At 38.5% G+C, this 24651-nt stretch overlaps 2 protein-coding genes across 8 annotated transcripts in view; one reads left to right on the top strand and one right to left on the bottom strand.

The window, feature by feature from the left end:
* Positions 1–24651, top strand: part of AKAP7 (A-kinase anchoring protein 7) — an 84835-nt gene that overhangs the window by 38079 nt on the left and 22105 nt on the right. For 5 of the 7 annotated variants that reach the window (XM_020790692.3, XM_020790691.3, XM_020790690.3 and 2 more), the window contains exons 6-7: positions 8570–8682; positions 18403–18550. In XM_020790692.3, the coding sequence (XP_020646351.3) occupies positions 8570–8682; positions 18403–18550 (261 nt within the window). Of the gene's footprint in view, positions 1–8569; positions 8683–16800; positions 17169–18402; positions 18551–24651 lie in introns of all 7 variants that reach the window. The other 2 variants (XR_013540625.1, XR_013540624.1) reach the window with 1 other exon arrangement.
* On the bottom strand, positions 8728–22978 carry MSH5 (mutS homolog 5). Its single transcript, XM_078383345.1, has one exon. The coding sequence runs from the start codon at positions 13264–13266 to the stop codon at positions 10834–10836; it is 2433 nt and encodes an 810-aa protein (XP_078239471.1). The 5' UTR covers positions 13267–22978; the 3' UTR covers positions 8728–10833.

Genomic DNA, 24651 nt, shown 5'->3' with positions numbered 1-24651 from the left:
TAAGGACTAAGGAGTTGTTCTTTGTAGCACTTCTTTGGGAGGCAAAAGTCACTCATGCAGGCCAATTTCAGCCAATACGCGACCAGTGCAATGTGGGAATGTGTTTCAGTTGGTATTAATCCTACTTCAGCCCTCAAAATATGCAACAGGTGAGCCACAGGGGACTGTTAGGAGACATTGTTTGAAAGAGTTTTGAACCACTTCTTGAGTGAGGGTTTTTGTATGTCCCCAAAGCTTTGCCCTGTATGTTATTTGGGATACTATTTTCTTAGCAAACACTCAGATGCAGGGGCAGCTAAATTCGCTCCATGGATTATGGTAAACTGCAAAAGAGACTGGGATGCTTTCAGACTGATTGCTTTCAGATGATGTTTCCATGAAATTTGGGCATTAAAGCAAAGGCCAAGATATCCAGAGTTGCATAACTGCTCAGTGGGTTTGCCATCAAGCTTTCATGTGTGGGGTTTTTTTTTCTTATTTCTACTACAGTACTAGGTTTGGGTATTGGTGTGATTGATGACCAGATAATCTCTTACACAGAATTTGCTCAGTTTAGCAAAAAAATTTTGCATGCCAACAAATGTAATGGAAACCATTGCAATATCATCTGTGTATAAAAGGATTGAAAGCTTGACATCCCTGATTAAAGGTGGGAAGAATTCAAGGCCACTCAATTCTTGCACAATGTTATTAATATAGGAATTGAAAAGAAAGAGGGCCATCAGGGATCCCTGCCAAACTCCTCTAGCTGTTGGTATTGTCTCTGACAGCAGTCCATTTACCCCAAGCCTTATCCTAGGATTAGTATTTGAGTGAAGCACCTGAATTAAAAATCACAACCTTCTGTCTATATTGGTGGCAGAAAGTTCTTGCCACAGATGGTCTATATCTATAAGATCAAAGGCTCAACTGAAATCCACAAAGGTGACAGAAAGCTCCTTCTTACCTAGTTCGGAATATTTTTGTATCAGATGGTGGAATACAAAACATTGATCTAGAGCAGATTTTCCCTTTTGGAACCTTGCTTGTTCTTCTGGTATTTCTCAGTTCTCAATAGCCCAGCACTCTACTTTGCCCAACAAATATTCGTCCCTTGTAAGCATTAGAATTCCCATTGTAGACCCTTCCAAATCAACAACAAATTAATCTTCATTCTTCTCCAAATATTCAGGAAGGCAAGAACAGTAGCCCTCTCATCTCACATCTGAAGTTATTTCTTAATTAACATTGTGCCAGGGAAGCTGGCTAGGCCTGGCCTTGAAGACTTCCAAGGAGATTTAATGCAAGTTACCCCTCCTTGTTACCTGACAAAATCTAACTGTTACAGCTTTTCCAAGAACATACTCATACAAAGGCCTGATTCCTAAGATAGATACTCATTCCTATATTCCCCTTTTTTCTTAGTTTCATCAAATACCATTCACTTTATCCCACTGTGATTTCTTTTGGTCTTTTGTTCTTAGGGCAAGTTGTAATTGTCTGCAAGCAGATACCTCTCTGAGTTATCAACTGAGCCAAAACAGCAAAAGTGACTGAAAAATATTAATGGTGTGAGCAGCCTTAATATAGAGAAACAGCAGCACAATGCAGTTTGGTTATCATATACATTATGTATCTTTGCTTGCGGTTTTAGTGGTTCTTCCAGAAAAATGGTGTTTTAGTCATGCAGGAGAGCTTATATTTCACAAACAGCACACATTAAAAGAAAATCCTATTAGGAATAAGATTAGTTTTATTCTGTGGTTTTCTGCATCTGTACTAGAAATGTGCCTTTTATGGAAATAATATATGTGACATAGGTTCCTGACTGAAGGCACCTTTGTAAATATTTCATGCATAAGAGATGCATTTTTATGCCTTAAGTTTTTAGATAAGTGCATGATTTCGTAACACTTCACTACAAAAAGACTTAGGGACTGTCTATATGAGTTCAAACCCAAAGTTCTGCCAGTCAATTTCAGATGTAGTAAAAAGTTCTAGCTCTTCATTAGGATAATAAGCAGGTAATCCCCCTCTCTTATTTTCCTTTGTGTGAGGAAGTGAATGAAAGTATCTACATTTATGCAGTTAACAAGCAAGGACAATATATTTTGATGTTGGTTTGTTTTAACCAAGTAACCGCGGTTGGAATAAGCCACTGTCTCCTGAATTCAGCAATAATCATTAAAAGCATAAACTTTAATTAATCTCCTTTCATGTTTAAAAAAGGAGAAGAGGGTGGCTAAGCCTATGCAGGCACATACTCATGTAGTATCTGAACTAGTCCTGGTCTCGTAAAGTGGCCAAATATATGCTGTTGGGATCTTTAAAATCAGAGCAAGATGGAAATAGCCTTTTATATATCTATTATTAAGGTTGTATAATCTTACAATAGACTAATTATACTAGAATCATGGTAATGAAGTCAACAGGATGTTTTAGTATATAATGGTATTTACAAGCCAATTGGATCTAGAACGTCATGAGAACCAAGGCGCCTGGGAATTTTTTATAAGCATACTTTCCATGTGATGTTTACCAATATTTTATAGCCACACGTCCATACAAAATAAATCATCCAGTGAATATTATCAAAGCATGGATATGGTGAGAAAAGACATTTTGTGCTTAATTGATTTAATTGATTCACAAACTCAGTAAACCATGAATATATTTAAACATTCCATCTGTCACGTCAAAACTAGTTGAAGTAGAAATGATCAGAATAGCATACAATATTACATATTTAATGTGCAAGTCTCTAAGGTCCCTCCATTTATGCCCTCCTTTATTAATATGAGCTACAAACCTAAAAAAAATACATTGGTTGCTTTAAAAATGGAACAAAAACAAAAACCTAGCAGCTTTATTTTGAACCATCACATAACATTTAGAGAAGTGGAATAAATTCTGAATGTCAGTAATATTAATTATTTAGATTTACTGTAGATATATTGCTACTATTGAAAGAAAAACATCAAGATAGCATGGCAAAGTTTACCAGCAAAAGAAGGAATATGCCAATTCCTTAGTCAGTTGGTTGGTTGGTTTTACTCCTAGGGCATATAATAACTAGAAACGGAGATAGGCCAGTTTAGAAAAGGGTGCAGCAGAAAATGGTTGAATGTTCCAGACTAACATATTAGCCTGGTTACATTTGCTCTTTAAGAATTACAGCTCTTATGAAATTTCCTCTAAATTAGCCCTGTCTTAGTTCTTAAGAATCACAGAATTGGAAGAGACCACAAGGGCCATCGAGTCCAACCCCCTGCCATGCAGGAACTCCAGCAAAGCACACCCAACATTTGGCCATCCAGCCCCTGCTTAAAAACCCCCAAAGATGGAGATTCCATGGCACTCCGAGGCAGCATATTCCACTGCCGACCAGCTCTGACTGTCAGGAAGTTCTTCCTGAGATTCAGGTGGAATCCCTTTTCCTTTGGTTTGAAACCACTGCTCCTTGTCCTAGTGTCTGGAGCCGTGGAAAACAAACCCGTCCCTTCCTCAACATGACATCCCTTCAAATATTTAAACATGGTTATCATGTCCCCTCTTAACTTCATTTTTGTAAGGCTAAACATTCCCAACACCCTAAGCCGCTCCTCATAGGACATGGCTTCCAGATCTTAGACCATTTTGGTCGCCCTCCTCTGGACACGTTCCAGGTTGTCAACATCCTTCTTGAATTGAGGTGCCCCGAACTGGACACAATACTCCAGTCGAGGTCTGACCAAAGCAGAATAGACTGGTACTATCACTTCCCTTGATCTAGACACTATACTCCTATTGATACAACCAAGAATCGCGTTTGCTCCCAGGGCTTTCCCGCCGCCATTGGAGACCTCCTGGGGGTCCAATCGTGAAAAGGGCAGGAAATTTAAAATTGCTGCCCCACCACCATGATCAGACCCCTAGGAAGTCTCCGATGGCGGTGGGGAAGCCCTGGGAGCTTCCCCACTGCCATTGGAGACCTCCTGGGGGTCCCCTGCTGCCATGATTGGACCCCCAGGAGGTCTCCAATGGCGCCGGAGAAGCTCCCAGGGCTTCCCCACCGCCATCGGAGACCTCCTGGGGGTCCAATCGTGGCGGCCTGAAAAGGGCGGGAAATTTAAAATTGCTCCTCCACCACTGCGATCGGACCCCCAGGAAGTCTCCAGTGGCGGTGGGGAAGCCCTGGGAGCTTCCCCGCCGCCATCAGAGACCTCCTGGGCAGTCCCTTTTCCTAACCGTTGGGGCAAAAGAGCAGCCTCTTCGCCACAAACGGTTTGAATGGAACGAAAAAAAGGCAGGGTAAATTTGAATTTCCTGCCCTTTTCCCTGCCTTTTTTTTCGTTCCCCTGCCTTTTTTTCGTTCGTAGGTCGAGGCTCCGTTAGCAAGTCGAAGTAGATTTTTGTGAACAGAGCCGTTCGTAAGTTGAATTGTTCATAGGTAGGAACATTCGTAAGTCGAGGTCCCACTGTACCTTTAATAAACTTCCTTAGGTGCCATTTATGGGAAAATAATGGAACACAATATAGGAATATATAACAATCAAAAGAGAAAGTCTACTATGATTTTGCATATTTGTATTGCTAATTGTTGAATACTTTGATATGTAACTGTTGACTAAAATACTAATGCATTCTGTTAATTGCATTTCAAAAGAGTCTGATTATTGTGAATCTTCCTTTAACAACTGATTTAAGTACATCATGTATGAATTTGCTTAGCTACGTAAGGATGTCCTCTCACTTCCCAACTACTATCTGCAAAGGATAATTGTTAATCAATGTCTATACCTTTTGTATCACTCTTTCCATGCATCTCTCTCCCACTCTAGCATTATATTCATATATTCATCTGCCAAATGAGGCAACTATGCATCTAAAGCTTCACTTTAAAACAGTTTTTCTTTTTCTTCCACTCTGCACTCTCCTGTTTTGAAAACTCAGCTTCTGATTCAATCTATCATTTATTCTCCTCTCCATTCTATTAAATGCTTTCAGAAAGACAATACCTTTAAGAATAGTGAGAGGATTAAAAGTAAATTATTCCCTACAGGACTCCTGCATCAATTTTTTGGGTTGTTTTTGTTTGAGTAGAAGATCGAAAGCCTTGATGTATTTTTATTTTGAAAACTTTTGACTCCCCTCCCCCAGTACTTTTAATGTTACAAACATGCCTGCTTACATTTGACACATGTTGTCAAAAAAGAGTTTATGTACAGTACTTGTAATGAGAACAATTTTTTTCTTGTCTTACTATTTTTCCTACTATCACCAGTAAGGAAGTTTATTTACATTCTTTGCCAATGTGCTCAAAAGAACTTCTGGCATAATGTTTTAGCCAAAATATTCTTGCAGCTGCAGCTGAATTTCTCAGCATCTCTGCTCAAAGACTGAAGAGCATGTTCTTGTTTATTGCTGGTGAAAGGCAAGCCACTTATAAAAAAGAAATGAAGCAAGCAATTCTGAATAGCTTACACAAACAAAATCTTATTAACTTTGACATCAGTGGCTCACTCAGTTTGCTCAGCGAGAAAGGTTAACTGTTTCCTGTCTCTACTGTTGTTCTGCATGCCTCTCAACAATTACTGTTTGGTCCTAATTGAAAATCTCCCTATTAATGAAACCTTCAGTGAAACCTTCCCTCATGGCCATAAAGATGGAGTGATCAAAGTTAAGGGAAAAAAGAGTTAGAAATCTTCCTACAGGTTGTGGTTTACAAGACTGAGACACTGTTTCATATCCTACAAAGAGGCATCTGTGTTTTTATTCAAGGCAATTGGCCAGTCTGTGGAGGACCTTTGTCTGCAGCGGGAGGGGAGAGAAATTGCCAATTGGTATCTTTATTACTTCTCTCTTGTGGAATCTGAATTCCTTGCTCTGTTGGCAGAGTGGCTTTGTGAGTGAAAGGCATTACCTCTGATCCATTGTTTGAACTGTTTGCCACAATCCCAGGTTGTATACCATCTTTGCCCCATGAACTGTGCTGGAGAAGTTGAAAACCCATCTTACTTGTAATCTTCTAGTAACTTTCTAGAGAACCAACAAAAGTATTATTCAACCTCAGACTTCAGTGCATTTTGTAGCACCCCTCATGAATCCCCCTTCACCTTGGTTCCTTGACAGTGCCTCCCTCTGCCTCTGTAGCTCCTGACTTTCCCTAATCCTCAAGTCACTTCCCTGCCTACATCCATGTTCTTTCTCCAGTGGCTGAGTTTTTTCATAATTTCTCTTCCATCCCAGGATTTCCTAATTCATGAGACCATGGGAAACTCTGTTGTCGTGTCCCCCCCCCCTTTTATGGCTGTAAGTGCACTGTACAGTATAGCAAAGGCCCAGGTTTCAGCTGTCTTCATTTTTCCCCCTTATGGATGGGATCTATGGAAGTCAGAAGCATAATGGGAAAATAGAAATATGAATAGAGTCCAGAGATTTGCCTTGAAACAATTCTACTTGCCCTGGAGGATTAAAAAAATCTGGAGAAGTGAGGTGCTCTGATCAGTGTTGTGGATATTGCATTTCCAATCTCCTTCCCTCCCCCCAATACTTAACAGTACAACAGTACTTCCTCACTGTAGGCTAATTTTTCCTTTCTAGTAAAGGAGTATATATATCTTGTTATTTTTAAAAATGTTAAAAGGTGGCTAAGGCCGGCTAGCAATCTCAAGTGCGACGTGATACTGTGCCATTTACACTGGGATTGTACTGTATTGTATTTCATTACCTTGAAAAGCCTCAAATCACTTGTTCTAACAGTAACTACAGCTGGTAATAAACACATGTAAATGATGCATCCCATGGATATTTGTAAAGTTGTTGTAGGGCTATAAATGCTGTTCTCCTTTTAACCTAATGTTTCTATGCTACAACCTTGAGATACTACAACCATTAATCTGTAACTACTTTTAGTAGTACAAGCCAAATTTATCTTTCTAGTGTCTCTCCTTAAGTTAATAAAGTGTACTGGTAGTCCATTATGATTAATGCAAAAAGCACGACATATAAAAAAGTAGTGAGTTTTGTCATAATTATTACTATTTATTCTGAAGGGCTTGAATAAATAGGAGTAAATATATATTTATTTACATCTTTGAAATGCTTTACTATGGCTATGTTTATTTTCCTTGTACATTAGAGGTTACAAAAATTATCAGCCTGCATCCCATTTCAAAAAGAGACTTAAATGATGATCATAAATCACAAGTGACATTACTTGTTTCATTAATTTCATGGTGTAGGCCAGCCTGCTTCTATAGCTCCAGGGTCGTTTTAAGATTTGCACTGTTTAGTAGTGAATTATTTTAAATTTTAGTGACAAGCTGTTTTTTCTTCTTTCTCACCTCTCAAGCTTTTATTTTGCACTCTGCTTTTCTCTGTGGCATGTCTGTGGAACTATAATCAGTAGTCTTTGTTGTTCTATAAGATTTCATTTTGCAAACTATCTTAATTTTTAAAGTAATTACTTCTTACCTAAAGGTCACACAAGTTCCAGATTTATTTTTTCAGGTTTTGCAAATAATTGCTTACCTTTTAAAAAAAGAAGGAGCACAGTGGCATAGTCTTTGTGGAAAGGTCTCACAAAATAGATTCTTGTGCAGGCCTTTAACTGAACACACAAATAGCTGGTAGTAACAAAGAGAAGGTAGATGCACAATGTAGAAGTGAACAGACATATGTAGTTCCTATCTTTGCACCAAACATCTGTACAGGGCTAAAATGAGATTACAGAGTACAAGTGGTTACGATGAAAACAGTTTAAGGATTTTATTTTTATTTTTAACTTTTGAGTGGTATTACAGTACTTTGTTTACACTGAAGGCTTGTTTAGCTGTTCACTACCATAAAACAAAGGATAGTGGAACTAGAAAAGTGGGTTTGAAAATAAAACAAAGATTTTAATGGAGAGTCTGATACTGAACTTGTATCTGGTATCCTTGAGCTTGTTCTAAAATCCCAGATATTAAAGTTAATTGTAAGCAAGTGACTATGTCCTTTGTTGAGTATTCTGTTTTAAACATATTTCATTGTAGTTATATCCAGTAATCTGTAGATAGATATAAAATCAGATCATGGCAGTAGATTAATGTACAATGCATGGTATAAAGTTACCCAATACAGTAGGACAAAATCCCCATGCTGATTGTACTAGAGTAAATATTTTCACTTATGCTACAGTGCTGGCTTTTCACCATGTTTATTTAGCATGTCACACCCAGTATTTACTATCCTTGGAGCAATGTTGGCACTGTCAGACTTTGATCTTGGGATACCACAGTTATGGGCAGAAAGGAAGTATAATGGATAAGATGAGTAATGAATCATTTTGAAATCTATTCGGAAATCATAAAGCTATATCAGAAGGGTTGGATTATTTGATGTCATTGGCAAAGAACGGATCTGCTCAACTTGTACAACGAATTGGTACATGAATTTTGTACACTTCATGGTCAAGAGTAAAATTATGCACAATAACTGTAATTAATTAGAAGACATCAAAACTCCTTTTCTAAATGATTTTACCTTTGAAAAAATGCATCTCATATTTTGACAGACATGTCAGCAAATATTTGGCATCTAAGAGCCTCTCTATTTTTTTTCTACCTAGAGATTGTGAAGAAGATACTGCAACAGAAGGGCATCTTCATAGGAGATGACAAAGGTTTTAAGCCTCACTTGACCTTCATGAAGTTGTCGAAATCTCAGAAACTACGAAAACAGGTGCATTCATTTCATGTGCCGCATTGGCAATACAAGGGGGCAGAATAGGTTGTCACACTAGAGAAACTACATTATAAGATTTAAATTGGCCAGTTTGAGAAACTACATTGTAAGGAAGTTGATGCTGTCAGTTAATAGCATGGTCATTAACTCCTAATGATTCAGTGCATCTTCTAGAATGGAAACATAATGATTTTAGAAATTCTATGATTATCAATTTTTTAAAATATATTTCTTAACATTGACTTAGATCCTGAGTTGTCTGATCAGAAAAATGATATTGATTCAGAGGAGAGGTCATTTTCACTGGTCTGCCTTTTCTTTGCAGTATTGTACCACTTTCCGTTCTGTTGTAAAGTATTCCCCCCCCACCTCCTGAACAGATTTTCAGCAAGCATGGGACTGCAGGGATCTGTGGATTTTTTACTGCATCTCCGCGGTTGGGAAAGCTCTATAATAAACAGTAATAATTGTTGAAACGGTTTTAAATCAACCACAGATTTTATAACCCATCCCATCCAAGCCCTTTGCAATCACTGGGCAAAATCCTGTTCCGTAAAGTTATGCCAGTGTAAATGAAATCTGGGTTAGGAAACAATTAATTTAAATTAACTGATAATTTCCTAGCTACGTACCTAGCTAGGGCTCCCTTTTGCCTTGAGGAAGCCTCAGGGCCAGAGAGGATAGAGAGAAGGCTTTAATAGTAAAAAATGGTGGTCTCAATCTAGATGGCAGTAATCCAGCAGCAGTTTTTGACTATTAAAGGTTCTCCAAAACAGAAGGGAGTTTAGGGTACCTCTGAACCTGAAGAGGATAGGGAGCTTTCTGTTCACTTAAATTTATTATTTCTGGCATTGGATCTAGTTTATACCACCATAACTCTAGGCAACAGGATTTTGCCCATTGTATTTGTGAAATGCGACTGCTTAAGGGTTTGCCAGCCTGCTGACATTGCATACGTCCACTTGCCTCATCCCGTACTTCCTGGTGGCAGGTGTCTGCACTCAATGCTACATTAAATTGTGTATCGAAATATACCTTCTCTGTTTGTTAATGTTTGAATAACTTCTCTTTCTTCAAAAATGTTAGTGAATGTTGAGATACAGATTTTAATTTGCCATATTTTTCTTTTATAACAATAATTTTCAATTTTATGTAATCTGTTTGGTATTGTTATTTTTCTAAGTTAAGTAAGTACACATAAGGCATTTAAAGCTTTAAAAATAACATTTTACTTATTTTCCAGCTTACATACAATCATATTTATTTCAAAATTCTGAACTGAAATATTCTGTCAAACTGAACAAGAATAGGCAGAACTGAGGAAATAGAAAATAAAAAAACTCAGAAAATATTCATATTTTATTAACTTCATTGAATCAGTTTTTAAATCCTAATTTTCGTTACTGATACAATTGATATATTATTTATTAGTACTTTATGTCTGCAATTTTATCCTTTTCTTTCAAGGAATCTTATTAAATGTGTTCTGTTCCTATTAAGAATGTTCCCATTACCTTAATTTTTTCAGCAGGAAAAGGAAAGGCTGCATCTTGGCTTGATATGCCAAGAACACCAAAACTATTAGCATTTTTCTGCATTCAAATATGAACTGTATTAATCATCCTTTCCTTTTGGCCTTTCTCCCCAAGTGTTTTTAGCTTACACTTACCATCCTACTAAATTCTTTTTCCCTCTTGTTGTTAATTAGGGGACTAGAGTTTAAATAGTTTTTACATTGTTACAGAATAACTGTTTTCTTATTGCTAGCACAAATTAAGTGGGAAATGTGGAAACTAATTTTCATCTGTGGTGCCTGCTGCTATAAATTTTTCACCTTTTATACTGGGCATGCACAACTTGTGATTTACCAAGAAGTTGCCGTATTTAGTCTCATTAAGGCCTTGATAAATGTCCATATTTTATTTCCTGCCAGATACTTACAGAATGGAGTAGGCGAGAAAAGCGTCAAACCCTTAGTAGGGCATAATATGTGGCTGATGAGGGTTGCACTTTGTTTAATGAATCACAAGTTGTCCAGGCTTTTTGGACATGTGTCAATGAATTCACTTGAGTAAGAACTGATCTCCTAAATTTCCAAGCAGAAGCTGTTACTCAGGAATTTGGTACATACCATGCTGTTTTATTTGGTCACAATGAAGAGGCTGAAGAAGGTAGCACCTCTTGATTCATAAACTCCCTTAAATCCAGTTGTGGGTTATCAAGATCTAGGGAGAGGAATTTGTCTACTAGGGATTTACAACTCTGCAGCTGTTTCTCTCTCAAGGAATGGTCAGGAGGTTGTATGGATTTTCCATTACGGAGCAGTTCTGATACTTCTACTCCTCGCTCAATCACTTTAGGAGGCATGCCAGCCAAAGCTGCTATATTGGCTGCATGGCTGACGGTGGACACACCTTCTTTTAACTGATAGAAAAACACAAGCTCATCTCCGTCTTGGTGGGTGTCCATGTTCAGATATTGCACAAGAGGAGTGTCAGGCAGGAGCTTCAGCTGCACCAGGCTGTGGAAATTAGTAGCAACGAAAATATGTGGGCACTGTGTAGTTTGTTTAATCCAGTGCCTTAACACAGCAGCCAGAAGTGAGAGACCATCCACTGTATTTGTACCTTTGCCAAACTCATCAATTAACACCAGAGACATTTCAGTAGCATTGTTCACTGCCTTGGCTATTTGGTTAAGATCAATCATGAATGTGGACAGTCCAAGAGATACTGACTCTCTGCTGTGGATCCTGGTATAGATTCCATCCACTGCTCCTATTTCAGCTTCAGTGGCAGGGACATAGCTGCCAATCAGGGCCATAAATGTAATAAGACCTACCTGTTTCAGATATACACTCTTTCCAGAGGAATTAGGCCCAGTGAGGATCTTGATTCGCCCATAGGCTTCACTGCTGTCCACTGAGTTGGGCACAAAGGTCTTTGCACATAACTCCATCAGAGGATGCCTTCCATCCTTGATATGGATCATGTGGGAATGAGAAAAATGGGGCCGGGTATATCCATTCTCTCGAGCTATCACTGCCAGGGACAACAGCACATCCAGCTGTGCTATGTATTCAATTACATCGCTGAGTACTGTAGACTTTTCCAGAATCTTAGTCTGTAGTTGATACATAATCAGTGTTTCTTGATCTCTTATTTCACAATGGAGGTCACCAAGCAAGCTGTCTAGTTCTTTTGTTCTGTTACTCCGGTAGTGTAGCTTTTCTTCTGACAAAAACATGAAATCCAGACCCTCAATCTCAAAGTCATTCTTGTCCACCATGGTGGGCAGACGTGGAATAGAAAGTAAGAATCCTATTAAGGGGATATAAATAACACTGCAGGATGGAATTCTGTTATCCAAATCCTCCAATTCTTTTCGGGCCACTTCAGTAAGGAAGTCCGATAGCCCCATTAACTTTCGCTTCTTTTCATCAATTGTAGGATCTACATTTGGCTTTACAGTAAAGTGGTTCTCTGAGATGCTGCCTTCAAAATCTACTACTTTGCTGATTAGGCTGGCAATATAGTGCAAATCATCAGTGAAGACCTGTGAAATAGTCTGGAATAGTTCAATAGAACTGGGCAGGGAGCGACATGTATCTCTGAGACACACTGCATTGTAAACAGTTTTGTACAGTGCCTGCCAGTCACTCACCTTTGTATTAGAAAGAGCCATCCGCCTAAGAATGAGAGGTACATTTTTAATATTTTTGAGACAGTCTTGTAAGGTGAGAACTGTTTCATGATTTTGAGCTAACAAGAAGAACTGGATAACATCCAGGCGTTTGTTTAGAACTTGCAGGTCACGGGTGGGCCTCATAAACCACAGTCTCATTAGTTTTTCTCCCCAGTTGCACCTACAGTGGTTTAGAATTCCGTATAAGCTGAGTCCTTCTTTTTTGCCACTGGCTTGTTTGTACACAGAAGGATGCACTTCACTTTTAAATATCTGCAGGACATAGTAAGTATCTTGATCCATGTTTACGATATCTGTCAATACAAACTTTTTAAAGGCTAGTATTGGGACAGCAGTATGTCTGTCTTCCAGTTCCACTCCAGGCCTTTTTCTGTCAAGGAACTTCAGCAGACCTCCTAGTGCTCTTACCACAAGTGAGCTCTCAAAAGGAATAATGGAGGACAAATAGAGGATTTTCTCAGTTGCTGTCACATGAGAAGGGATAAAGGGGAATTGCCGAGAGAGGATCCTTTGCTTGCTTACTTCTAAGCCAAAATCCATATTTGGGTAGAGGACAACCTCTGGCTTTCCTCTACACTGTTCATTTCCTGTAAAGGTGCTTATATTGGTTAGGAATTTTGCTATGTTGTAATCTTGTTTAGCACTGCTTAATATGTATTTGGGAAGTACCTCATTGACTACTTTTTGGAGCAGCTTCAGGTCTTCATTATCTGGTAAGTCAGACATGAGGTAGATTGAACAATCTGCAGTGTCATAATATGCAACCCCCAGCTTTCCTCCGTACCACAAAACACACATGTAAACTTCGGACTGTTCTTGTTCATCTTCTTGTTCGATTATAGGTGGTGACTGGGGCTGGCAGTGAGTAGCAAGCATAGCAGTAGTGCTCTTTTTTTTCAAAATTATGGAAGCTGTTTGGCTGTGAAAATAAGAATGTTGTAGTTAATGGTTTGTTTTTGAATATTATTCACATTACTGCCCCCTTGTGAGTTATTGCCAATCTCCAAATCTATTGTATCACTTTTCTCATTTCTTATATAACTAGCTTTTGTCTTAATGTATACATTTTCCTTTCACTCACATTGGCTATTTTTCCCCCTTTTTTATGGATTCCAGTGTGGGATTTAAGACCTGTAGAACACTGGAGACTGCTTGTAGAAGACAGTGGGTACTTGATTAACCGTGGTATTGGCAAGAGAGGCATCTAACTTCAGTCTCTGACTTTGCTATTTAGAAGTGTGATAAAACCTTCTTAAATGAAAATAAAATAAATAACAGTATACTTGTACTGACTGATTCCAAAAGCACACTTAACTTTGTGCATGTTTGTGACTCATTTAGAAACCATCCATATTGTTTTCAATGCACTAGAAATGGAAAAAAAGCAAAAACAAAACCATGGGCAGATGTGAGGTAAAATTCAACCTACAAGTGCTGTGCATGCACACTCTTAGTGTCAGAATTCCTGGGGAAAGGGACATTAGTGGAACAGATGAAGTGTCTTCTCATGATTGCTTTTATGATCAAATTTATTTATATATTTATTTTCTATACTGCCTTTCTCTCATGGAGGAAGCCCAAGGCGGCTCACAATAATTAAAATACAGTGGTGCCCCGCTTGACGATTACCTTGTTATACGATGAAATTGCTTCACGACGATGTTTTTGCGATCGCTATTGCGATCACAAAACGATGTTTCAAAGGGCTTTTTTTGCTTGGTGATGATAGGTTCCCTGCTTCAGGAACCGATTTTTCCCTTAATGGTGATCAGAAAACAGCTGATTGTCGGGTTTCAAAATGGTTGCCCGCTGTGCAGAATGGCTCCCTGCTGTGTTTAGGAGGGCTTTTTCGCTTTACAGGCACCGGAAAATGGCCGCCCTATGGAGGATCTTCGCTGGACGATGAGGTATTTCACCCATTAGAACACATTAACCGGTTTTTAATGCATCCTAATGGTTTTTTTACTTTGATTGATGACGATTTCGTTGTACAGCGATTTTGCTAGAATGGATTGTCATCAAGCGAGGCACCACTGTATAAGTACAGCTAAAAACCCAATAAATATACAATTAAAATTTTAATTCATTACATGACTGCAAGTCATATGTAATTTTTTATTAGGTAAGTAGCAGCTGTGAAGTAGCCTTTGGACTGTGGTGGTGGGGAGAGGAAATATAACTGTTTGTCTCCTTGTCACAGTTCCAGCAAGTCACCTCTATGCAGTTGTTAGTATTTTAAGGGATTTTCCCTGATGCCTGTGGAAGTTTCCTTTGAAATTCAAAAAGCAATTTCACTGAGGGCAATTTTGTGAGGCTTCTACATTTTTGTTATGTAACAAAAAGATGTACAGTATGTCTGTTGTTCTCACACAATAATTTGAAGTATACTTTTACCTGGCATGCTGATAAAGGAGGGAATGAATACATTGTATAAAGAGCTAGTGAAATGTGGCGCTCTGGAATAAATCACATGACCTGTAAATTTAACTGTTGATCTATATAGTCGTTTTGGTTTTACTTAATAAAGGTTGTTTTTTGTCAATATTTATAGCAGGAAGTGGAAATGTTATCTTTAGTTTTAGTCATATATTGGAGCAGCAGATTATCTCACGCCTATATTGTACTTCCCAGTCACTTCACTGTAATCCCTCCAGCATTCTTAATACCAGAGGTGGACATCTGAGGAGGATCCAAGGGTACTACTTTTTCATCCACCTCTTGCCATACTATGGATTTTTCGAGAGAGAATGACATAAAACTTAAAAAAATTGCTGACAGAATGCTTCTAAAATGCTCTTAAAATAACTTCTTAAAAAAGTAGGATCACTCATTACACCAAAAGCATTAATGCTGTTTACTCTCTTAGGCCCTAATTACAAGTGAACACCTCTTGTTAAAAGTAATAGTGTAACTTTAACCTATTCCTTCCCATCTCTGCAAAATAGCATAGTATAATAAACTACACAATCAATATTTTTCAAGAACAGTTGCCTTCCTGCAGTTTCCTGTTATAAGTATGTATTTATTTTTATTTATTTATTTATTGCATTTATATGCCGCCCATCTAGACATAGTCTACTCTGGGCGGCTCACAATTTAGAAGATAAAAACAGTTTTAAAATATACAGTTTTACATTAAAAAAACAAAATGATATAAAATATAATATAAATTTACGATTTTAACAGTTAATTTTTTTTTTGAAGTAAATGTATCATCCATGTAGATCAGCACTGGCTATGTTTTAATCTTGGCTCATTCTTATTGAGTCCTAATACATTCTGTATCACTGTGTTAGCCTGTTTCTGCTCATTCTAGATTTTATTAATTTTCCCAAATCTATGCTATTTATTTCTCCTCATGTTTTAACTATTCATGTTGTATACACTGTGTTTTTACTGACCTGGGGGAGGGGGAAAAGCTTTTGTTAACAAACAATCTGTAAATGACAGTTACAGAATATTGTAGAATTATGGAAGATTTGCATGCTCTGTCCTTTCCCCACAGAATTTAAACACTTCCAGCCAACCCTAGTCTTTGAAAATATTTCATGTTGAAGCCTTGATCCTATTGGTTGGTCAACTGTCATCCTAGATGTTTAAAAGTCTCAAATGCCAAATAAAATAATTAAATGTGTTATAATGGACTTTGAGTTCTGAGGGGCCATGGAATGCTGCAGCCATTTTCCCTTGCTTTCTGCTTGAACCGTAAAGAATATGAACCTTACATTAAAAAAATAAATAAAAAAGGTTGAAACTCTATAATACCGGCTTTAGGAACTCTCCTTTATACCAGCTTTCCCCTTTCCACCCACGGCATGCACACTGTGATAATGGTGATCTCTCTGCACGTTGCTGTTTTGTTACTTTTCTCCACGGGGTAGGAGCCGTGTGTGTGTGTGTGTGTGTGTGTGTGTGTGTGCCAAGGTCCTCTCACCCTTGTCAGCCTCTCCTTCCCCTGGAGACATGGGGATAACGATCTGAAGAGAAGAAAGCTGTCATAATGAAACTCTTTAAAAGTTGGATGAAAAGAAAGAGAAACCCAAAAGGAGTGCTTGGATAGAATGTCACATAAAGCAAGTGAATAGTCACTTACTGTTCTTTTAACCAGCATTAAAATGAGAGGATGAGTAAGGGAGGCAGATAATGAATATGCTACTCTTTTATTAATTAATTAATGCACTCTCTCTTGCCCTGCTATTGTCTGTCTGTCTGTCTGTCTGTCTGTCTGTCTGTCTGTCTGTCTCTCTCTCTCTCTCTCTCTCTCTCTCTCTCTGTTTAATGCATTAACATTGGACTGTGAGAATATGAATGGACCAAGGTGTCCATAGAGGCTATTCTTGTGAAGAGGGGAGAAGCTTGATCTCCTATTTTTTACCAAATAGATCTCTTCTGTGTCATCCCATCACACAGAAATTCCTGTCCGAGAGCTGTAAAAAAAATGCTGAGGGGAGCATGAAGGGAGAAGCAGAAGTGCCTCAGGATGCAGCTGTTTCTGGTGCTGAGATATTGAAACTGCTGCTGAGGGAAGTTGGCAGTTTAAATATCTGTGTTTCCCTAACATAAAATAATTCACGCCTCCATGAGCATGTCACGGTTGTAAATCAAGAATGTGGAGGAAGGCGTTCGCCTTCCAAATGCTTCTACCTATCCATCTGCTGCGCTATTGTTTCATGGAGCCAGTGTGAAGGAGTCGTCACCTGAAGTGTCTGGAAGGCTCCAGGGGCCTCACCTCTGCTCTGGGTAGCGGCTTCAGGAGCTGGACTTACCTATTCTCCCTGGTAAATGCAGTGTTCCTGGTACTTCCCTCTGGACCTGAAAACCATTCTTTTTTCCACAGCAGATCTTTGGGAACTCCAGTGTTCAAAGTCCTCAGATTAAGTGTGTCTTAATGCCCTCAGTGCAGATAAGATGCCACATAAAGGGATTTATGCCAATCCCTATCAAATGTCCATTTTTAATTTTTTTTACATTAATTACATTAATTAGCATCCTTAATTAGAGCTTTTAAAAATTCCTATGATTCTGGGATTCTATGTGGAGAAAAATTCTCCAGAGATTTACCTGTGTTTTCTTACAAGCTAGTCTGTTGACATCTCACACTGCAAGAGTGAGAACCAAGACTACATATGTGTAGTTCAGATGATTTACCACTAGATGTCAGTGACATTTTATGAAAGAGGAAAAGCAGAATATATTTTGTACAGCAAGAAAACTGCATTTTCCTTTGTGATCATATTCTGAAGTCATTGCTTGGGCCTAAGCACTTCCTCAAAACTCAATAAGTGCTTGAAGAAATAATAAAGCTGAATTACATTTACGTAATGATTGATCACAACTCAGAGGAGGGGCTATACTGAGAATTAAGTCTCTTAAAACAGATTAATCCTTTTGGTCTCCCCCATTCTATTAATTTATATGCCCAAGCTAAATGTGTATCAGTAGTACATATGTGATATGCATGTATTTTGTATTTATCCATTAGATAAATTGGTTGCAAATTCATTCAAATTGTTTCTGAGCTAGTGTTTCATTTTGCTTTTTAAGATTTTAAAGACTCATTTGGTATCTCATTCTTCTATTTGCTGTTATGTATTCTAAGGTAATGATTAGTACAGTACTCTTCATTTACACCTTATTTATTTATGTATAGCCATCTATGTACACAGTACTTTAGTTAAAAAGTATTTGACACATCCTTACATTTGATTTAAAATGATCAGAGGCAAACAGTAATGGTGACCTCTTGCTCCATCCCAGGTTGCTGTTTATACCATTTTATAACAGAAATTTTTACTATGTTCTGATCATAGGATTACACTGTGGTAACATGCATTATAATCTAGCTAAAGTGACCTATAACTGGTAGACACAATTTGGCTATGGAATTCTGTTCATGTATCACTGTTGCAGAATTGGATTCATAAACTAGGTTATTAACCACCCAGTCTTCTTGTTTTTTAAACACTGTATGTCCCCTCTTCTGACCATGTGCTTTTTCTTTCATATTTAAAGGGAGTGAAAAAAATTGATCCAACTTGGTTTGAAAGTTTTAAAAACCATTATTTTGGAGATGAGTCCTTGAAGCGTCTAGATCTTTGCTCCATGTTGAAAAAAAAGCAACCCAATGGCTACTATCACTGTGAGTCGTCCATCACAATAGGTAAGAATAATGTATACTTCTAAGCTTTTCCACATTTGCCAAAAGTGGATAAGTTTTTTAACATGTTTACTTACCTTCCCAATCATTTTAAAATTATGATGATCCATAGGGTCCCTCCCAGGTTTGTAGTTTTATTATTCTAAGATTATTATACCTGGAATTTTTACAGATTTGAGAGTTCTGAACATGATTACAATGCCATGGATGAATCAATATCTTGTTTACTTATGCAGTTGTATTGGGACAACAGCATGTCCCCCACTCCACCCTGCTGGCAAGCTCTCTTTCATGTTGCTAATCACACTTTGGTTGCAAAACTGGGTGCATGAAGTATAGCTGGGCAGAGGGAGAAAATGTTGCACAAACCTTCTGCGTATGGTTTCTCTTAAAAGATTTTGTTTTAGTATTCTGGGCATAGCTTTGAAACTTATTCTCATAATATTACTCCTTCCTCAACTGATAGATTTTGTAAAAAACGTCAGATTAAATGAGGAGCGGTGAACACTGCTTGAATTTATAACACCAGCCCTGCGAACATGATAGATTAATAAATTAAAACTTTAATTGCATATTGAAGTTGCTCTTCTGAAGAATTAATCTGAGAGGCTAAGGCTAAAAGACACTGTTCCATACATAATCTGCCTATATTCCTTCCTGATGAGCCAAATTTAATGGAAAATAAGGCACTTAAAGAGTGCTTTCTCTCTATTTGAATTGAAAGCTAAATGATACTTTCCATTTCAAGGTGAAACCATGATGGCTTTCTACTTATAAGAATCAAAGGTAGCTGAAATAGATAGTACTCAGTATTAATATTATTTTAAACAAGGAATACCATTTTCTCTGAGGTGTTACTGTTAGTTCACATGCCTTCCCACCTGCCTCTACATCCTTTCTGAGGTAAGTTTATTAGTCTTCATGAATGCATAGAGACCACAATGAAGAAAAATAGGTTGCGTTTGTGAGGCTTGTTCACCCACTGGTCTTCAGTGTTTTCACACAATTCACCCTCCTTCCCTCTTTGGCACATGAACTTAACTGTTCTTTGTTACTGTGCCATCTGAATTCATAAACTGAAGGAAAGGCACACTGGAACATGCACAGTCGCATGTGAGATGTGGACCAACAGTCAAAACTCGCAGTTTAGAAAGTCCCAAAAGGTGTGGTGGTGGCTCTGCACTATTTATGTAAATGCATAGAAGACCACTCGGAGTACAAACATTGCAAGACAACCTCTGTACCATACAACTGCAGTTGCAAATCCAGTTTCATATGTCTATTCACATTAATAAACAGCTTCTGACATTTATCTGTACCATTGTCTCTTCAATGAGTTTGTTTGTCTTCACTTCTAATCTCACCAGTCCTGGATAGATTCTTAATTCATCAGTTCCTGTTCTCTTTGGGGTTTATGTGTTTCATTTGCCCATCATACCTTTGGTTCCAGAGCTGCTGCTGCTGCTGCTGCTGCTGCTGCTGCTGCTGCTGCTGCTGCTGCTGCTGTTGTTGTTGTTGTTGTTGTAGCAAGGTTCATCCTGAAGCTGTCCTCATATGTATTGTTAAGAATGTGGATCAAGGTAGAGTTTCTGAGATTAAGTAGACATACCTGTGGCGCATGCCTCAGGATTATTGAATACCTTTGCTCTTTGTATGGAACTACTTGGCCTAGTGTACGCATGGAAATTATAGAATGAAGCACATATTTAATGGTAATAGATGATGAAGAATGGACAGCCTTACTTCAGACTGCAAAAAGTGACTAGATTTTCTAGAGCTTCATTTGACAAATAATAATGAAAAATCCTCTTGCAGTTTGAAATTTTTTTGGTTTTTTGTACCTGAAGAGTAGTTTGGGGCAAGCATTTCAAAACAAAATGCACACTTCCTATAGTCAAGTAGTACTATCTTTTCTCTATCTCCCCCTTAAAGGTCTAGCATCTAATTCTTCTGCATTGTACTGGCTGGTGTGGAATATTATTGAAATTGTTGAGGAAATGTTGCTGTTTTAAATCCTTCATTATTTCATCTACAGTACAAGGTATTGCCTGTTTTTGCAACTGCATTAGTCTAAATTTATTGCCATTAGTACAGTACGTGTCCTGATGAGGCTGAAAAAGAAAAAAAAGTACAGTAATAATACATAACCAGGAGTTAAAACTGCTGGAAGGGAAATTAGGAGAGTTTTGTGTGAGTAGAGAGGAAATGTTATGCTTTCCGCATGTTTCAAGGGAGATATTTGAAGGTCAGTGTGTGAGAAGAAGACAGAGCTGTAAAGAAAGAGCCTGAGGTTTTGAAATAGACCAGGTCATTCTTATCATTTTAAGATCTCTTTAAATTCTCATTAAGCTGCCCAGCATTTTTCAGAGAACATCACACAATGTCCTTCCAAGTGGATCCTTTTGTCCTCAGTTATTATGTAAACACAAGTATTAAGGAACACTTCTAAAAAATCCAAAAGTGCCTGCTTGGTATATTTATATAACAAACTAAGTGTAAAAGAAAAGGCAAATTGAAACTAGTAGCATTTTTCTCACAAATTGCAGCTAGGAAGTTAATTATTTTGATGCCTCAGTAAGTTACGATATAACATACCATTTTTATTGTTAATACCATTTTTACTGTTATTATTTTCATATCTGAAGAGATTTGTTTTAAATTTAACTCCCAATCCTCATTATGGCCATTGGTGTGTACTCAGAATGAGAGACTGTGATAAACGAGTCGAGAGAGTAGAGGCTCTCGTCGGAGTGCCGTCCTCTGGTAGAGCCTCCAAAGAGGTACAGACTACTCTGCCACCAATACCCCCGGGAGCTGGAGACAAGCCTGTGGGGCCTGACAGTAGCCACCCAGACAGAAGAAGAATTGGCGGGGAGAAAGGGGGAGGTCCATGGCTGAGGCGGGAATGGGGATTATAATTAGGGAGGACGACACCATCCCAGGTGGCTGGGAGCTTATTTGGGTGGAGGACCTGTGGACTGGGAAATGGGAACAAGTAAAGGTGCCCAGAAAAGAGGCGGATTATCGCCAGAGACTAGGACTTCCCCAGCACCCATCTTACTGGGGAGAGTCTGAGGCGAAGGAGTGGAGGAGGCAATTGAGGGGGGGGGGAGAGAAACGGTGGCCAGAGAAGCAGAGGAGTGAAGAGCATGCCAAGGAGGCGAGGATGATGATGTTCTTCCAGGGCTATGGGGACAGCTCACAGGTGAGAGACATCTGGTATGGAGAGACGAGGATGGCAACAAGACCTCCCCATTACTAAGAGACGAAGGGGTCAAACCTGAAGGAATAGAGGAAGACCCCTTTCTAGCGGGATCTTGGGACTTAAAATCTTTAAACCCGTTTGAACCAGAGTTATGGACACCCCTGCACACCCTGTTGGCATCTCAGGAGAAGTTAAAGCAAGCCTCGTTAAAAGAAGTTTTTCCTTTATCAAGAGAAATAAAAGACAATCATGATTTTGAGTTAAAACCATCTGCCATTTTATTTGGACAAATGGGAGGGAGGCATACCGAACCATCACATAGACATGAAGAGTATTTCAGAATAGCTGATTGGCTTCATTATTATGAGATTAGTTGTATATTGTAACAAATAGAAAAGCTACTTTACGTTATTCAAAGTATATGTATATATATTTAAAAGAAGCAGGAGGTCTCTCTCTTCTTCCCATACCTGTTTCACATCTGCTTACCATACAGAGTTTGTAGAGAGGTGACTCTAACCACGGGGGCTAGACTTTCAAACCAGTGTTGAGGCTTTTGCCATTCCCTTTGGGAACAGTCAATATGAGTAGATTCTTACATATTGTATATGTTAATTTTCTCTAACATGTCAGGTGTAATAAATAAAACATTGATTAATATTTTTAATAACAATAAACTGCTTTTAGGCAAACATTGTCCTAAATTATGTTGTGGCACATACCCACAGAGATAGCTTTCATATCACATCACAAAGCTTTGTACAAATTATTTTGGTTTAGGCAATTTAGTTGCACAGATGCAAGTCATCAAACATATTGACGTAAAGGTTCAAGTAGTAAGTCATCTGTCAAATAATATGAAGAGATAGCAGTGAATAGCACTTCCTCTGTTGTGACCTTATCAGCCTCATACATTGGGTTCCTAACAGACAACAAAGGGCCGAACTAATGAGGGAATCTGGTAATTCTAAGTCGAGTGTACAGGTATCCCTTGTTTAAATGTAATTAGTGTTGTAAGGCATCCCTACTCTTAAGATTGACATCCTACACCTCAAAGCAGCTGTTTAGTATGAACAAGACCAATCCAGGCCGGGATAATTCGACCCTCTAGTTGCACTCTTAGTCCATCACTGTATCCACTACACCAGTGGTCCCCAACCTTTATGACACTGCGGTTGGGGGCGGACAGAGTCTCTGTGCAGGGAAAGCGGGGCACCCCCCTTGCATGCATGCATGAAGGGGCGCACTTGTGCGGGCATGCACGCACATGCATGCATGAAGGGATAGGGGTGCTTGCGCAGGTGCACTTGTGTGCATGCGCGAAGGGGCGGGAGCACGAACTCGCATGCATGCGGGGGGAGATCAGTCTCTGTGTCCCCAGGCCACAGAACGGCCACTGACCAGGGGTTGGGGACCCCTGCACTACACTGCACTGAACAATTGGATCCGAAGTACTTCACACTTTGTACCCAGCAAATGCTCCTCAGCTAGTGTTCAGAGACAGCAATTAGGTGAATAGATGAGAGCCAGGAAAGATCTCACAGTGCTTTACTGTGGTTCCAAACAGTTTAGGGATCTATGGGTATTCGTGAGCACTTTGAAAAAACTTGGAAGTCAGTTACGGACCCATGAATGATAGGTAGTGTAAGGTGAAAGATTCAGCAAAATATTCTTTTTTCTGTTTTGAACCAGTCAAAATTTTCATGCCCCAAGGCCTGATGGCACATGATGTTGTTGATAATTAAAGCCATCCTTGAGCAGAGTGCTTTGTAGTAGTCTGTTTTGGATATGACTACGGCTACAACTGTGTTGGGGCATCTCTGGACACAATCAGCATCACAGCCTGCCGAGACCAAAAATTGTTTCAAAAACATCCATCCATGAATCTGGTACTTCAAGAGGAGGACATCCTAAGCGAAATAAGTAGTACCTTTCCTTGGATGTTCTTTCCTACTAAAAAAAACCCCAACCTACTTTTTCTCGATTATAAATAAGATGGTGCTGTAGCATAAGAACCGGGTCTTAAATTCAACCGAGATTCAAAGATGAATAGAAATAAAATATAGAAAACACAATTTTCTTTTCTGTTAAAAAGTGAAGGTTTCTATTTCTTTGTTCATCATCTGATGGTTATCTAGATTCTCCAGAGATTATGGAAGATGCTGCATGATTGCACAGAGATTCTGCTCTGCTGGCAATCGAAGCCCTCTGAGGTATTCTAAAATAAGATACAGTTGTGCAGGTCACTACTTCAGGAACAATGAACATTGCTATCAAACTATTTTTTGTTTAGCATCATGGTGACTGGTTGTCTTTAGTCAAAAATGTATAAAAGAAGGAAAGGTTTATTTCTACCTTTTTAAAAATTTAAAATGTTTTTACTTGTCTTCAAAGTTCATTGAATAGAAACTGTTTTTGGAGTAGGGAAGTAGTTCAGATGACAAACAACATTATAATCAAGCAGGGTACAATTCAAATTTGTAGGATTTTGTTATTGATTCATGGAATTACCTTAATCTCAAACAACTTGCAGTTGTGCAGAAGAAACATTTTAAACTTATGTATTTCTTTGTCCCGCTATTTAGCATATGAAATACATCTGGCTTCTGTTCGGAGAATTGCAGTATAGAACTTGAACAATTTTTGGAAGTGTTTCCCAGCCCCCTGCCCCCAAAATCAAATAATTGAAAATGTAAGCTGATTCAAATTGTAATGTAATTCAGTTTCAACTGCGTACAGTAATGTGTTTTGCAGTGTAAATCTTCCAGCACTGAAATTCAGATTTAACTGTGACTTGAATTAGGTGCCTTGGTTATATCGCCTGTTCAAGAAAATGTTTCTCAAATAGTGTTTAGCAATTAAATTCATGGTAAAAGTGTATATCAGTGATTATATATTC

This window comes from Pogona vitticeps, chromosome 1, assembly GCF_051106095.1.
Source record: "Pogona vitticeps strain Pit_001003342236 chromosome 1, PviZW2.1, whole genome shotgun sequence".
NCBI classification, from domain to species: domain Eukaryota; kingdom Metazoa; phylum Chordata; class Lepidosauria; order Squamata; family Agamidae; genus Pogona; species Pogona vitticeps.
The sequence above is the reverse complement of the archived record's forward strand: the minus strand, read 5'-3'. Positions and strand labels throughout refer to the sequence as shown.

Bases quoted from the DNA above. Each gene is read 5' to 3' on its own strand.
- MSH5 (XM_078383345.1), bottom strand. From the start codon at position 13,266: ATGCTTGCTACTCACTGCCAGCCCCAGTCACCACCTATAATCGAACAA.